The following is a 16,197-nucleotide window of genomic DNA, read 5'->3' as shown; positions in this document are numbered from 1 at the left end:
TAATATTGCACGCCCCACTTTTCATTTTTTTTATTTAAGTTTACTATCTCTAATAAATTTCGTACCACTTCACAATTGTGTCCCACTTGTTGTTGATTCCTCCCCCCCCAAAAAAAAATTTAAATTTTGTATCTTTGAAGCCTGAAATGTGGCGAAAGGTTCAAGGGGGCAGAATACTTTCGCAAGGCACTGTAAGTTGTAAATTTGGAATATTTGCTTACACAGCTTGTACATTTCCTTCCTGTCACAGCCAGTTTGTGTTCTAATGATTTGGTGACACTTGGGGTTTTTGTCTTCACATTGTGCAAGCTATATATATATTTTTTTTTTGTGATGTAGCCGTATGATGGCTTGTTTTTTTTTTTGTGGGATGAGATTTTGTAATAACATTTCTGGGTGCCTATAACCTATAGAATGAATATTAATAACTCTTTCTTGGTTGATAAAAAAAAAAAAAAAAAATTCTGATATTGGTTTTTACCTTTTTTTTTTTTTTTTTTCACACCGCATGCAATATAATCAACATGTTACCTTTTATTCTGCGGGTTTGTACGAATACGGTAATACATCATTCATATTGTTTTTTATGCGTTACCAGTTTTGCAGAACAAAAAATCATTTGGGGAAAGAAATCAATTATTTTTGTATCGCTGAGATGTGTAGCATTTAGAGATGAGCTAGTACTATTCGAAACGGCAGTTTTGAATAGCACGCACCTATAGCAATGAATGGAGCCAGCCGGCTGCGTCCATTCATTCCTATGGGTGCGCACTATTCGAAACTGCCGTTTCGAATAGTGCTCGCTCATCTCTAGTAGCATTCTTTTTTTTTTTTCAGACAGAGTTGGTTGAGGGCTTATTTTTTGTGGGACAATCTGTGCTTTTTATTGGTACTGTCTGTGGGTACATGATCATTTTTTGATCACTTTTTATAGCATTTTTTTAAAGGTGAGATGGCGAAAAATCATTTGTTTGCTTAATTTATTTTTCATAGTTTTTTTGTTTTTGTTTTATACTTTTATTGATATCCTACTAGGGAACCAGAACCAATGATACACTGGATCAGCATTATAGACTGCAATACACATGTATTGCAGTCTATAGAGGATGTCAGCCTATGCAGATTTCCTCACTTCCCGGCAGTATTAACCAGGTAACTGGGGGCTACTAGCAGCCTGAGTTCACTGGCCAGAACCTGCGCTGCAGTCATGATACAGTCATGGCCAAAAGTTTTGAGAATGACACAAGTATTATATTTTCACATGATCTGCTGCCCTCTGGTTTTTATGTGCGTTTGTCAGATGTTTTTATCACATACAGAAATATAATTGCAATCATACTATGAGTAACAAAAGCTTATATTGACAGAATGAGTTACTGCAGCAAGTCAATATTTGCATTGTTGACCCTTCTTCTTCAGGACCTCTGCAATTCTCCCTGGCATGCTCTCAATCTACTTCTGGACCAAATCCTGACTGATAGCAGTCCATTCTTGCACAATCAATGCTTGCATTTTGTCAGAATTTGTAGGTTTTTGTTTGTCCACCCGTCTCTTGATGATTGACCACAAGTTCTCAATGGGATTAAGATCTGGGGAGTTTCCAGGCCATGGAACTGCTCTTGGACGGTTGTGAAAAGTTGATCTTGGAGGACATTCTGGTACCATTCTTTATTCATGGCTGTGTTTTTAGGCAAGACTGTGAGAGAGCCGATTCCCTTGGCTGAGAAGCAACCCCACACATGAATGGTTTCAGGATGCTTTACAGTTGGCATGAGACAAGACTGGTGGTAGCGCTCACCTCGTCTTCTCCGAATAAGCTGTTTTCCAGATGTCCCAAACAATCGAAAAGGGGATTCATCAGAGAAAATTACTTTACCCCAGTCCTCAGCAGTCCACTCCCTGTACCTTTTGCAGCATATCAGTCTGTCCCTGATGTTTTTTCTGGAGAGAAGTGGCTTCTTTGCTGCCCTCCTTGAGACCAGACCTTGCTCCAAGAGTATCCGCCTCACAGTGCGTGCAGATGCACTCACACCTGCCTGCTGCCATTCCTGAGCAAGCTCTGCACTGCTGGTAGCCCGATCCCGCAGCTGAAACACTTTTAAGAGACGGTCCTGGCGCTTGCTGGTCTTTCTTGGGCGCCCTGGAGCATTTTGCCAACAATGGAACTTCTCTCCTTGAAGTTCTTGATGATGCAATAGATTGTTGACTGAGGTGCAATCTTTCTAGCTGAGATACTCTTCCCTGTTAGGCCATTTTTGTGCAGTGCAATGATGACTGCACGTGTGTTTCTTTAGAGATAACCATGGTTAACAGAAGAGAAACAATGATGCCAAGCAACAGCCTCCTTTTAAAGTGTCCAGTGGTGTCATTCTTACTTAATCATGACAATTGATCTCCAGCCCTGTCCTCATCAACACCCATACCTGTGTTAATTGAGCAATCACTGAAACGATGTTAGCTGGTCCTTTTAAGGCAGGGCTGCAATGATGTTGAAATGTGTTTTGGGGGATAAAGTTCATTTTCTAGGCGAATATTGACTTTGCAAGTAATTGCTGTTCAGCTGATCACTATTTATAACATTCTGGAGTATATGCAAATTGCCATTAGAAAAACTGAAGCAGTAGACTTTGTAGAAATTAATATTTGTATCATTCTCAAAACTTTTAGCCATGACTGTACATCAGGGCACCACCCAGTCTCCCTGTGGGGGGGTGCCCAGGGGGACATTTTACCATATGGAACTCCTTGGATACCACGGTCATGTTTACAGCATACACCCGCTCCCGATGCCATGGGATACTTTCAGTATGCCGTTTCTTGCTTTCCCTGCCCTCTCCATCACCCACCCCCCCGTGCCTTTCTTCTACTTTATATATTCACTTTTATTGATTTCTTGTTTTGATTTGTTCTTAGTTTTGCAACAAACAAGAAATTTTCAATGAAATTCTTAATGTTAAAATAAATGGTTAAACTTTTCTGGAGGTCCATGAATATTCTGAACTATAGTGATCCCATGCCAACCTTTGTCCTGATCATTGACTGCAGATCTGTCGCCTTCTCCCCTGGCTTCCATCCTGCCTTTAGGAATGAGTGAGTGAATAGCTTTAGGTTGATGTTAGTTATACACTAAGTTTTGCAGTGTATAACATAGTCAGATGGTTCAAATCCCATGATAAAAAAAAAGGGGGCTGAATGTTCAAATTTAGTAAAACTTAAAAAAAAAAATATATAAATTAGCTATTGCTATAATTGTTCCGTTTTCAAGACTAAAGGTAATAGGTTAATTACCGTATTTTTCGGACTATAAGACACACTTTTTTCCCCTCCAAATATGGAAGGAAAATGGGGGTGTGTCTTATAGTCCGAATGCAGCGGCTGTGCATCTGTGTCCTGTCTGTGCGAAGTAAAAGGAGAGCAGCGCTGTGCCGAGAAAAACACACCTCCTTCAACTGTCTGGCCTGCCCCTCCTTCCCTCCTGTGTCGCTTCATTGCAGGAGCGAGATATGAGAGGCAGGGCCAGACGGGTGAAGGAGGCGTGGTTCAAGCTTGCTGAGAAAACCACGCCGCCTTCTCTCATCTGGCCCGCCCCTCCTTCACTGCCCCTCAGATCCTCTCGCTCCTGCAATGAAGCCACACAGGCAGGGAAGGAGGAGCGGGCCAGACGGATGAAGGAGCTGTGTTTTCAAGTTTGCTTAGAAAACCACGCTTCCTTCACCCGTCTGGCCCGCCCTTTTTTCTCTTCTTGCATAGCTTCACTGCAGGAGTGAGATCTGAAATTAGAGTTGATCCTATTTCTTTCTATAGTATTTCTTCTGATATCCACCACATTAGTTTAGACCCTGAATGCCTCCTAACATCAGAATGAAAAATACAGCATGTTGTGGGTGTCTCTTTCCATCCATGGATGCCAAACCTGTGCACAAAGTGCATGAACCTATTTTAATTAAAACAGGACATGAGAAGTCCAGTTTTACATTGGTATTAGCATGTACAGCTGATGGCACCAAACTGAGACCAATGATTATTTTCTCATACAGCAGGTATATCCCAAAGTCTATATTTTAAATGGAAAAGTCGGTGGTTGTTTTATACGCCCAGTCGTCTTATACGCCGGGAAAATACAGCATGTGTATATGTGTATGTATGTATGTATGTGTGTGTGTGTATATGTATATATATATATATATATATATATATATATATATATATATATATATATATATATATATATATAATGTGTGTGTATATATGTTCAAATCACCCCCGTATCCCTAGAATACATATAAATCAAAAACATTACTGTTGAAATACATACACATTTGGTATCCCTGTGTCCGAAAACCACCAATTCTATTTACATTGGTGAAATATTATATTGTTGTTAAATATTTTACAAATATTTTTGCTTTACTAATTTTTTTCCCTATTTTCCTCCTCTAAAACCTTAGTGTATCTTATAGTCCAGTGCATTTTGTAGTCCGAAAAATATGGTATATAGCATAGTGAATACTTCAAAAAAAAAAGCAAAGTTGTTTTAGTTAGTGTTTATTTTGCATTTATGTTATTTAATTCTTAATTTTTTTATAAAAAAAAAAAAGTCTTCAGTAGTTGATACCTTTTTAATGGCTAACTAATAATGATGACAGATTACAATGTTTCGGAACATTTAGGTTCCTTTCTTAAGTAAATTTAAAGCCATTTCTGAAGAAGCAGCTTTATATACAAAAAAGGGATAGAATTCCAGGAGGAAGGGGGGTAGAGGGTTGTTAGTAATTGGTAGAAGCAATGTAAACACTTACAGGTCCTTATCAGTTCACAGGTCAGTGATTTCTGTAAAGTGACATAAATCCATGTGGTTAAATTTGTCACAACACCCACCTGATATTACAGAGCCTAACTAACATGTCAGGAACCAAAGCTAATAGCGTTTCTTGTTTAAGAACAGTGTGGGCTCTAGAAAAATGTCTGACTATTCTAGAATCTGTGTAAAATGATTCAAGTGCTTGACATGACTGAGAAGGATTTAAGGACTTAAGGAGTTAAACACAACCTACATTAACAACTCAGTGATTAATTGCATATAAGTTAATCAGTCGCTCCAAAAAAAAAATATAAAAAAGCTATTATATGTAAATTTCCTTCACAAGTTGAATGCAACCTATCATCATCTACACTTAATCCAACTCTGTATCATTTAATACGCACTTTCCACAGATTCTGGCATAGTTAGAATTTTTTGCTCAGTCCCCATTGTTCCCGAATAATAAATGCCATTAGTTTTGTTGCCTGATAATCATGGTTGCCTGATTACTTAGACTCTGTACTGCCAGCTGGACAGTGTCAGGAAGGAGCAGGCGAGGGGTGTTATTCTGAGCTCTGACACTTTGAATCTGCCTTACCTCCTTTTGTGCTTCTGCCTGACACTTGTCACCTGACAGTACAGAGCCTAAATATAATATCAAACACAAAACTAATAGCACTGATTGCTCAAAAACAGTAGAATCTATAGAAACAATTGTAATTGTGCTAGAATCATTGGAGCGGCACCTATTAACACATGCTAAGAACTGAAGTTGTTGGATGTAGTAAAAGGTCATCTTTAACTGGGTATTTTTTCTTTGTGGAGAAAAAAAAATCCCTTTTTCAGAGGCCAGAAGATGTCTGTTCAGAGAGATTAAGCAGGAGGCCATTTTATTTTTACCGTCCTACTGCTTTCTCTGTTTCTCATTGAAAACAATAAGAAGCAAAATCTGTAGCTGAGTTGTAGGAGAAATTCGCTCCCAAGTCAGCATCAAATTCTTGTGTGAACATTCCCTCATGGGAGATTCTCTGGATCAATAGGGAACTACAAAGGTGTGATGTTTAATCATACCCCATCTCTTCATTCATGTACTGTGACCATTCATTGGTTGAACTTGATGGACATATGTTTTTTTTAATTCTATTAATTTGTAATTCATGTGACACAGCACTATCTTTTTGAAATGTGATTCTGAAAAGTAAAGTTTTGGACCTTTTTATTTTGAAATCTACGTCTCTCAAAGTGTTATTTACCTGTATGTCAACATTTTGGGATTCCCCGCTTGCTTATATTAAGCAAAGGCTGAAACCTGGCCTGTGCGTTGCTGCAGCTTTATTACCAAGGACCACTACCATGCACTGCCAAAAATCCTGTGTATTGTCATAACACCACGTTTATGTTCAGATATACCTGGTTAGGGGGATATCGCCTCTCCATAGGGAGAGACCAGCGCTTAGGTGTGTGGAGTCTTATTAAGCCATTAGAGTGCCAATGTGCAAGGGAACATGGGAAGAATATGCAAATCTGTCTTCCATGATGTATTTAGGAAGTCAGTGCCTCAGTCATGCAGTCCAATAGAGGACTTGAGGATGTGTAAGTCTGTCTTCCATGATGTAATTAGGAAGACAGAGCCACAGTCATGGAAGACAGACTTGCACATCCTCAGGGAGCGCCCTCTATTGGACTGCATGACTGAGGCACTGACTTCTTAACTACATCATGGAAGACAGATTTGCATATTCTTCCCAGATAAACCTGGTGATATGGTAACAGAAGGAGAACATTTAGTATACAGAATACATGTAAAGAAACACATATTTGTTAATTTAAGCATATTTGTTTCAATAAATAAGTGTTTTTTTGCAATATCAATTATAAAGTTTTAAAAAAGTTATGTGATTCAGCATAGATGCAATTCAGCAAGAATAGTGATCTGTGAGTGGTTTAGCTTTGCAAATCAGACGTGAAAGATTGTAGAATAGGCATATATTATATACTATCACTATCATTTCAAACGCAAATTCTGGGATTCACATTTGTAGTGTTTTCTTTGCACTTTGCTTAGTGACATATGCTAGTGTTGCATAGTGGTCAAGTTGTCAAAAACGAGTTAGGGATCAGCTGTGAGAAACATTTTAACTTCCTTGTGTGTTATGGGACTTTAGTTTATATAGGTGCAATTTTAATTTTATTTCCAAAAGGTTAACTTTTACTTCGAATTAAGGAAATTTTAACAAAAATTACCTTTTTTTTTTCCTCCCTCATAGGATAATTCGTGAAACCTTCTTAAATCTAAAAGGATTACATCAAGTTACTGAGCTTACCTATTTGGAACCTTTGAGGTGTTTTTGTTTGAAAGTGTTTGAGACTCTTATTTGCTTTGGCGAACAACAAAATGACCTTTTCTCAACTACTGCAGACTTCAGTGTAATTGATGATAAAACTCTTGCTTCAGAATGTTCTGTTCACCTTTTAAAGCCTCAAGAATGCATCAATGTTTCACAAAGTTTGTGTAAATTCTATGGTGCTCTTAAAGATGTCCATCCAAATAAAAAGGATATTGATCAGAAGATAAACACAATTAATCTATTTCTCTGTTTGGCATTTTTGAGCGTAAGCAAAGATCCAGATGTTGATCTTGAATCGATCAATGAATCAGAAGACACATCTGGCTATGACAGCACTGCGAGTGAACCTTTGAACATTTTACCAAAACTGAATGTTGAAAGTTTGTTCTTGCCTTCACCAGAACAAATAAACTGCACAGCTGACATTTGGTCTATGTGTTGCTTGCTTTACTTGAAAAGTTTGTTGTTCCAGAAGCAGTTTCATAAAATTGGGGGCTTTGAGTTGTGCTATAAGCTTGTTCACATGATGATCAATAACTTCCACAGGTATGAAGATTTTAGCATAGCAAATATTAATGCATCACATTCAGAAGCATTAAACAAAGTTAAAGAAGAAAACTCTAGTTTGAAATCCTGTAACAAAGGAGAAGCTCTAATCCACAGCCAAAGTTCAATGGATGATGTGCATTACCAATCACAAATTCCTGACTCTCCAGATGACACGTCAAGGTTGTTTGCTTCCAAAGATAATGCTCAAAACTGGTCATATGGAGCTGGAAAGCTATTTGAAGCTTTATTATCTATTTGTCTTCATAGTGCACAAAACTATAAATCTGATTTGGAGACTTCTCAGGTAAAGCAAGATTTTCATTTTTATGTAACTTTCTAAAGAAAACTTTTTATAAATGGGAGATTTATAGACATATTAAAACTATCCTTTTGGACAACTTTAGATTTTTCTGGCAGTAGTTGTCATAGATTTATGTAATATATTTTAATAACACATTATGGATCATTTCTATGAAAATCTGCATTTTTTTTCACTCTTTCCCTTGCTTCTTTATTGAGAGCTGTTCCTGCCCATCACTGAATGTTACTGTGTACAGGAGTACGGGTTATTTAAAGAGGACCTTTCATGGATTTGGGCACAAGCAGTACTATATACTGCTGGAAAGCCGACAGTTTGCTGAATTCAATGAACTGTGCTTTCCAGCAGTATATGGAACTTCCTGTGCCCAAATCCATGAAAGGTCCTCTTTAACCACTTCCGGACCGCCCATAGACTATATACGTCCGGATAGTGGTTGTCTAGTTCTGCCAGGATGTACCTGTACGTCCAAGTCAGAACACAGCAGCTGCACAAGATCGTGCAGCTGCTTTCACTAGGAGCCGGCTGTAACTTCAGCCGGAGCTCCCAGAGAGATAGCAGGGCAGATTTATTACCTGCTCTGCTATCTCGATCGCGGTGTATACAGCGCTCAATGAGCGCTGTATACACGGCTATGGACGCAGCCATAAATCAGCTGCCCTCTGACCCGGCAGACACGTGATCCGCCGGGAGCAGTGTCCTGCCAGAGCTGCTGGGTCCTACAGGACTCAGATCAGCTCTGCATACTGTGTATACAGTGTGCAGGAGGCTGTATTTCTCCTGTAACTGAGGTTAAATGTACCAGCCTCAGTTATAGGAGAAATCAGCCTCAAGTACAAAAAAAAAGTGATCAGATGTCCCCAAAGGTCTCTTATCACCTTATGGGGACACAATCTGGGAAAAAAATTAAATTAAAATATAATAAAAAAGTTTTAAAAAAATGTAAATAAAATAATAATAAAAAATAAATAAATAATACGCTAATAAAACGCAGTTATTAAAAGTTATAGCCCCACCCCCGACACCATACAAAATAAAAATTACCGTAACGGAGAGGAAAAACTATATTATAAAGTTTTTCAGTGACACTTTGTGTTATTAAATAAAAAAAAAATTATACATTGAAAACCAGACACAATTTCCCTCCTATTTTGTTTATATTTTCCTGGATATAAAAAAAAATTAAAACACATTTGAAAATAAAAATAACATAAAAATAAAGCCCTATGTGTCCCCGAAAAAAGACGCAAAAATTAGTTGACTAAGACATACGAAAAAATTTTTACAGACCTCAAAACCGCACATACATAATAAACCTAAAATGTGTCTGGTCCTGGACCACAAATTGGCCCGGTACTGAAGTGGTTAAAATGTAGAGAAAATTAGTGTAGTGGAGGGTCACTTCTGACAGTTATGTCTCGGACATTATAAAACAAATAGACCTGCTTTTGATGTCATATCAAAGATTAGATTCTCTATTGGTCAGTGCTAAATTATATCCAGAGATACCTCTGGTTGAAAACACAATCTGGATCAGGATATTTATATGCAGCTGTATAATATATAGGATAAAAAAAAATCCCAATCCTGACTTGGTTTTCATCCAGTGAGATTGCTGGAAATATATTTAGATAGCACTATAACCCCCTCTTCATATGACACTAAAAACATGTTTGTACATTTTATAATATCCAAAATATAACTGTTTGAAGTAACCCTCTGCTGCCCTCATTTTCTCTACATGTTGCACAGCCCTGTTCTCCATACACAATACCATTCAGTGATAGACAGAAACGGCCCTCAATACAGAAACTAGGGAAACAGAGAAAAAATGCAGGAATTGACAGAGGATCCAAAATTTGATAATAAGGTATATTACAAAATGTATTTATTGCACAAATACTGGTAGAAAATCAAAAGCTATCCAAAAGTTTAGTTATGCTTTAAATAATCTTGGGTAAGACCTAAAAGTTAAATCACCTATAGGACAATTAGTTGTAATGCTTAAGGATTTTGATATCATAATGGTCCAGTTTCCTTGTCATTTGATAGACGGATCTGTTCGGCTTTTATCGTTCATTAACGACAAGTTCATGTAACTGCATAGCAGAATGTCAATCTGAGCAATGATGATGCATACATTTTTACTTATACAACAGCAACATATGCTGCAGCACTTTAACAATCATAGTGTTCATATAAGGTCAAAATGAGATGCTCACAGTGTAATAAAACAGTTCAAACAATAGGAGTGAGGGTTGTGTTTGAGCTACTGTATATTTATGGTCTTTCTTTCCTCTAGCTATCACATGGTTCTTGTTTATGGAACAAGAGTAGCTGTCCCTGCAGCTAACAATTTTTGGTCTGTTTGCCCTCTACAGGACCTGATATGGTCCAACGCTCATTTCAGGCAGAAATATTGTTGTTCTTAAAGGATGTTCAACTTTTCTTAACCCCTTCCCGCCGATGGCATTTTTTTATTTTTGTTTTTGACTCCCCTCCTTCTAAACCCCATAACTTTTTTATTTCTCCGCTCCCAGAGCCATATGAGGTCTTAATTTTTGCGGGACAAATTTTTCTTCATGATGCCACCATTAATTATTCTATATAATGTACTGGGAAGCAGGAATAAAATTCAGAATGGGGTGGATTTGACGAAAAAATGCATTTCTGCGACTTTCTTACGGGCTTTGGTTTTACGGCGTTCACTGTGCAGCCAAAATGACATGTCCCCTGTATTCTGTGTTTCGTTACGATTCCGGGGATTCCAAATTTATATGGTTTTATTTACATTTTGACCCCTAAAAAAAATTCCAAAACGGTGTTAAAAATTTTTTTTTCTAAAAGTCTCCATATTCCGACGGCCGTAAGTTTTTTATACATAGGTGTACGGGGATGCATAGGGCGCCTTTTTTTGCGGGGCCGGGTGTACTTTTTATTTCTACCATTTTCGGGAAATGTTATTGCTTTGATCACTTTTTATTCAAATTTTTATCAGAATCAAAACAGTGAAAAAACGGCGGTTTGGCACTTTTGACTATTTTTCCTGCTACGGCATTTACCGAACAGGAAAAATATTTTTATAGATTTGTAGAGCGGGCGATTTCGGACGCGGGGATACCTAACATGTATATGTTTCACAGTTTTTAACTACTTTTATATGTGTTCTAGGGAAAGGGGGGTGATTTGAACTTTTAATACTTTTTATATATATTTTTTTTTTACTTTTTTTTTTTTTATTTTTATTTTTGCATTTATTAGACCCCCTAGGGGTGTTGAACCCCAGGGGGTCTGATCACTAATGCAATGCATTACAATGCTAATGCATTGCAATGCATTGTAAAAAATCATCATCTCTTTTGCAGGCTGCATAGACCAGCCTGCAAAAGAGAGATTTTGCAGACCGGCTGGGAGCCTTTAACAAGGCTCTCGGCTGTCATGGCAACATGTCGTCAGCCCTGGAGCATGCTCCAGGAGCCGGCGATCCTTGCCAAAATGGCGGCGCTCATGCGCCGCCGGGAAAATGGCGCCTCCGGTGCCTTTGACAGCAGCGCCGGAGGGGTTAATGCCTCCGATCGGTCCGGGGACCGATCGGAGGCATTAGAGCCGGTTGTCTAATGCTTAAAGCAGTAGACACCCGGCAGCTATGACGGCCGCCCGACTCCCGGGCGGTCGCCATAGTTACAGACCCGACACGCGCCGTACTATTACGGCGCATGTCGGGAAGGGGTTAATAGGGATGTAGACCTCTGCAATTGGTGATCCATCCTTGTTTTTCTTCTAAAAATATAGTGGTGGTTTTAAAAAATAATTACTTTATTTTATTTATTTCTTACATGTTTAACAAACTGTATTTTCCTTTTAGAATTTCTCTATCCAACACATCATGCTTGAAATACAAGAACTACTTACACATTCAAGAATACTTGAGACAAAACTTTCATCACATGTTTTTGATAGTCTTCTGCGAGTGGCTGTGTCAGATTTCCCTTTGCTCTTTGAACATTATGAGGAACAAAGTGAAAAGGTATGTGAAAACAAAGAATTTCATACGGATTGGTAAAGGGTAATGGCTACTTAGCTGTTTCAGGTCATGGATTTCTTCAACCATAAAACTAGAAAATGAACCCTAAACTATCCCCCCCCCCCCCCATCTAACTTATTTACCGTATATACTCGAGTATAAGCCGAATTTTTCAGCCCAGTTTTTGTGCTGAAAAAGCCCCCCTCGGCTTATACTCGAATCAGCAAAAAAAAAAAAAAAAAAAATGTTAATTTTTTTTTTTTTTTTTTTTTTGGGAGTGGGGTGGGGGGGGGGGGGTCTATGACCAGCCACAATATTAATGTATAGAATCTCCCATAAAATAGAGCAAAAAAAAAAAAAAGATTTAAAAAAAAATAAAAATTCTAAATCCCTCCTTTCCCTAGAATACATACAGAAGTAGAAAATGACTGTGAAACACATACACATCAGGTATCCCTGTGTCTGACAGTGCCTGGTCTACTGAATATAGGGGATCTACAGTGCTCCTGTTCCGTCGGGAAGGGGTTAATAGGAGCACCGCAGATCCCCTATATTCAGCCAGACTGAATTCCAAGTGGGGAAAGAAAAACAGTCCCCAAGCTCAGGGAAGGGGCAGACAGACAACCAAAACACCCCCTCCCCTTCCCCAGCACCCAGCATCTACTGCACCCAAAAACTCCAACCATTTTAATTTTTGAAATTTTCCAGTAGCTGCTGCATTTCCCCCCTAGGCTTATACTCGAGTCAATAAGTTTTCCAAGTTTTATGTGGTAAAATAAGGGGGGTCGGCTTACATTCGGGTCGGCTTATACTCGAGTATATACGGGTATTTATTTATTTAACTTATTTAATTATTAGAAAGAAAAAAAAACTATAATAACTGAGATCGCCAGGGCGGTCATGTGACTTCCCCAGGCACACTTTCTGATAATTCAGTGATTCTATGTTAACCAATTTCAGTAAAATGGAACCTTACCAGTACTCCCCATCCACCCTCTGTCGCCATGATACTTACCTGTCTTCATTCTTCTTTGAACGGAGTGTCAGTGACTTCTTCTCTGCCTACGCAATAGAACCTCTTGCACTAATCTTGGCAGATAGAACTCTTGGTTGTATTGCGCAGGTGCTGCAGAAGTCCAAAGAAGAAGCAGCCAGCAGGATAGAAAAAATGATCTTCAGGACACAGAAGACTGGTAAGTATGGGATGGGGTGATCTGAGGTAGGTACATAGGGCAAGTAGTCCGTGAATTAGAGCTAAGATAGCAGGAAGGTAGTTACTCCTGTAAACAAAAGCTGAAGATGTCAGGAACTCCCAGGGAAAACTCGAAATCACTCAAAACCCTGCTAAAGGTATTTTGGTGCACTTATTAACCTAACTCATTAATAACACCAAAATGAGCTTTTTAAAAAATAAAAAATTGCCCGTAGAACTTTTAATATCTAATCAAATTTTTTATAATTTATGTAATTATTATATTGATTATCAGGCCTGGTTTTAGGTTTAGTTGGGCCACAGAGTCTCAGCGAGCTCCAGTCAGTCACGCCAAGTGACAGGATCGATTAAATTTGGTTATTGCTGATTCATGACCACACTGGATGCTATTGATTTGTCATGTGAATGATCCCTCATTGCTTAAACTTTTTCTGCTGCTATTATGTAACACTAAAGAATTAATTCATAGTGTAGATTTGAACAGAACCATACAGAAGTCCTGTGGTTGACAAATGATCTGACTGAACCATTTGATGATTTTTCACTTTTAAAAGTTCACCTTACAAAAAAACACAAATTTGTACATTTTTTTTCTGTTCACAGATCAATATGAGGGCTTCATTTTTGAGGGATAAATTGTACTTCATAATGGTACATTGAAAGATTATGAATGATAATCGGTTTTCCCTTAGCCCAAACAGCAGCACAAATGGGGTATTCCTGCCCCTGTGTACTGTTAGGACAGGTGGAATTTTAAATTAACGATTTGTTCCCCTATAAGAGGCCGAGAGACCTCCCCCTCAATGTGTTAGTCCAAAAGTATAATAGAAACAAAATAATGCATAACAATTTTAAGCATAGCTAAATAAAGATACAATAAGGGAGGGATCCTTCTGCTGCTGTTTGGGCTAAGGGAAAACAGATTATCATTCATAATCTTCCATTCCCCCTACGCCCAGCAGCAGTTCATACTGTTCATGTGTTGTTGTTCTTTTGTTTTGTTTTTTGTCTGGTGTAGTGAAAGGGGGGGAGATTAGTAATTTAACTGTATGTATGTATTTAAAGGTGTTCTATCATTGGGAAAAGTCATTTTTAACTAAGCACATACATACATGCATAGCCTTTAGAAAGGCTATTTCACATGTACCTTTTGTATGTAAATTACCTCAGTGGCTTTTGAATAAGTTCGTTTGCTAATTAGTTTCCAGCCAGCACAGGAAGTTCCCAGCAGCACTGCTCTCTACTATTGTCTCCTATCTGTGTGTGCAAACAGGAAGCAGGAAGTCATCATAATCAGCAGCAGTCTGTGCTGTACATATACATAGGAAACACTAGGCAGAGGGTGCACGATGAGACTTCCGAGGTGCACCAAAAGGCTAATTAGCATATGAATAAAAACGGGCTCATTCAAAAACCACTGAGGCGATTTACATACAAAAGGTAGGTGTGGAATAGACTTTCTAAAGGCTATGCAAGGATGTGCTTATATAAAAATGACTTTTCCCAATGATAGAGCCCCTTTAACGGCTTATGTTTTAATGTAATACGCGCGTATCATATTGAAAGCAATAGGTAAAAAATCCTCCCATTGAGTTCAATGGGTAGCGCACGTAAGACCGAACCCATTGAAGTCAATGGGATTCTGTCTTACTGTGCTCACTCTGACACGTGTTTACGTGTCAGAATGAGCGGAGTGTTACTCTGTGTGAAAGCAGCCTAATATATACTGGTGAATCTAGTATTAGGCTTATGAGCAGCTATGACAGTGATATCTACAAGTTTTCTTATCTTTTTGTACTCTAAAGAGCTGGAACATCGGTGAGGATCCAAATCCTGTGAATTGGAGATTAACATTTATAGTGTTTTTTTTTTTTTTTTTTTGTAGGTGCAGAAGACTGAGCAGTTTGAGGAGCTTGGAGATCTTTCTGAAGAGCCAGATGAAAGCCTGAGTTGCAAGTTTAGCCTTTTTGGAGAAGAAAGAGGATATGAGGCAGATAGTGAAAGTAATCCTGAAAATGATGGTATTGCTTTAATATTCCAAAATCGCCAACTCCTCTATTTTTCCACTGCCTGACTCAAACTCCTGCTCTGAGTGTGACTTTTTCATAAATTGCTGACCTCATTAGCCAGACAAACCCCTCAAAACTCTTTTAATTAACCCCTTTCCGCCGACGACATTTTTTGTTTTTGACCCCACGTTTCACTTTCCAAATCCCATAACTTTTTTCAATTTCTCCGCTCTGAGACATACGAGGTTTTAATGTTTGCGGGACATATTTTACTTCATGATGCTACCATTAATTATTCTGTACAATGTACTGGAAAACTAGAAATAAAATTCAGAATGATGGATTTGAAGAAAAAAAATGCATTTGTGCGATTTTCGTACAGGCTTAGTTTTTATGGCGTTCACTGTGCAGCCAAAATGAAATGTCACCTCTATTTCGGTACGTTCCGGGGATACCAAATTTATATGATTTTATTTACATTTTAACCCTTTAACAAAAAACAAATGTATTTTTTCTTAAACTCTCCATATTCTGACACCCATAATTATGTTATACTTCCGTGTATGGGGACGCATAGGGCATCTTTTTTTGTGGGGCTGGGTGTACTTTTTAGTTATACTATTTTGGGGAACCTTTATTGCTTTGATCACTTTTTTCTCAAATTTCATATCAGAGGCAAAACAGTGAAAATCATGGCGGTTTGGCACTTCTAACTTTTTTTTTCCCCACAACGGCATTTACCGTACGGGAAAAGTATTTTTATAGATTTTTAGACTGGGCGTTTTCGGACACAGGGATACCCAATGTGTATGTGTTTTAAGTACAGTATTTAAGTACTTTTATATGTGTTCTAGGGAAAGGGGGTTGAGTCTCAGTCAATCTCAACATCATTGCAAACAAAGGCCTCTGAGTAGGTAGGCATGATGTTAAAGGG

At 38.3% G+C, this 16,197-nt stretch overlaps 1 protein-coding gene across 1 annotated transcript in view; it reads left to right on the top strand.

Annotated features, from left to right (window-relative positions):
- The window catches only part of LYST (lysosomal trafficking regulator), a 393,838-nt gene that overhangs the window by 90,962 nt on the left and 286,679 nt on the right, over positions 1 to 16,197 (top strand). The window contains exons 5-7 of the mRNA XM_075267816.1: positions 7,069 to 8,002; positions 11,883 to 12,044; positions 15,140 to 15,275. Coding sequence (XP_075123917.1) covers positions 7,069 to 8,002; positions 11,883 to 12,044; positions 15,140 to 15,275 — 1,232 coding nt within the window. The remainder of the gene's footprint in view (positions 1 to 7,068; positions 8,003 to 11,882; positions 12,045 to 15,139; positions 15,276 to 16,197) is intronic.

Source organism: Leptodactylus fuscus, chromosome 3 (assembly GCF_031893055.1).
Source record: "Leptodactylus fuscus isolate aLepFus1 chromosome 3, aLepFus1.hap2, whole genome shotgun sequence".
Taxonomy (NCBI): Eukaryota; Metazoa; Chordata; class Amphibia; order Anura; family Leptodactylidae; genus Leptodactylus; species Leptodactylus fuscus.
Note: the sequence above shows the minus strand (reverse complement) of the source record. Positions and strands in the feature narration are given on the sequence as shown.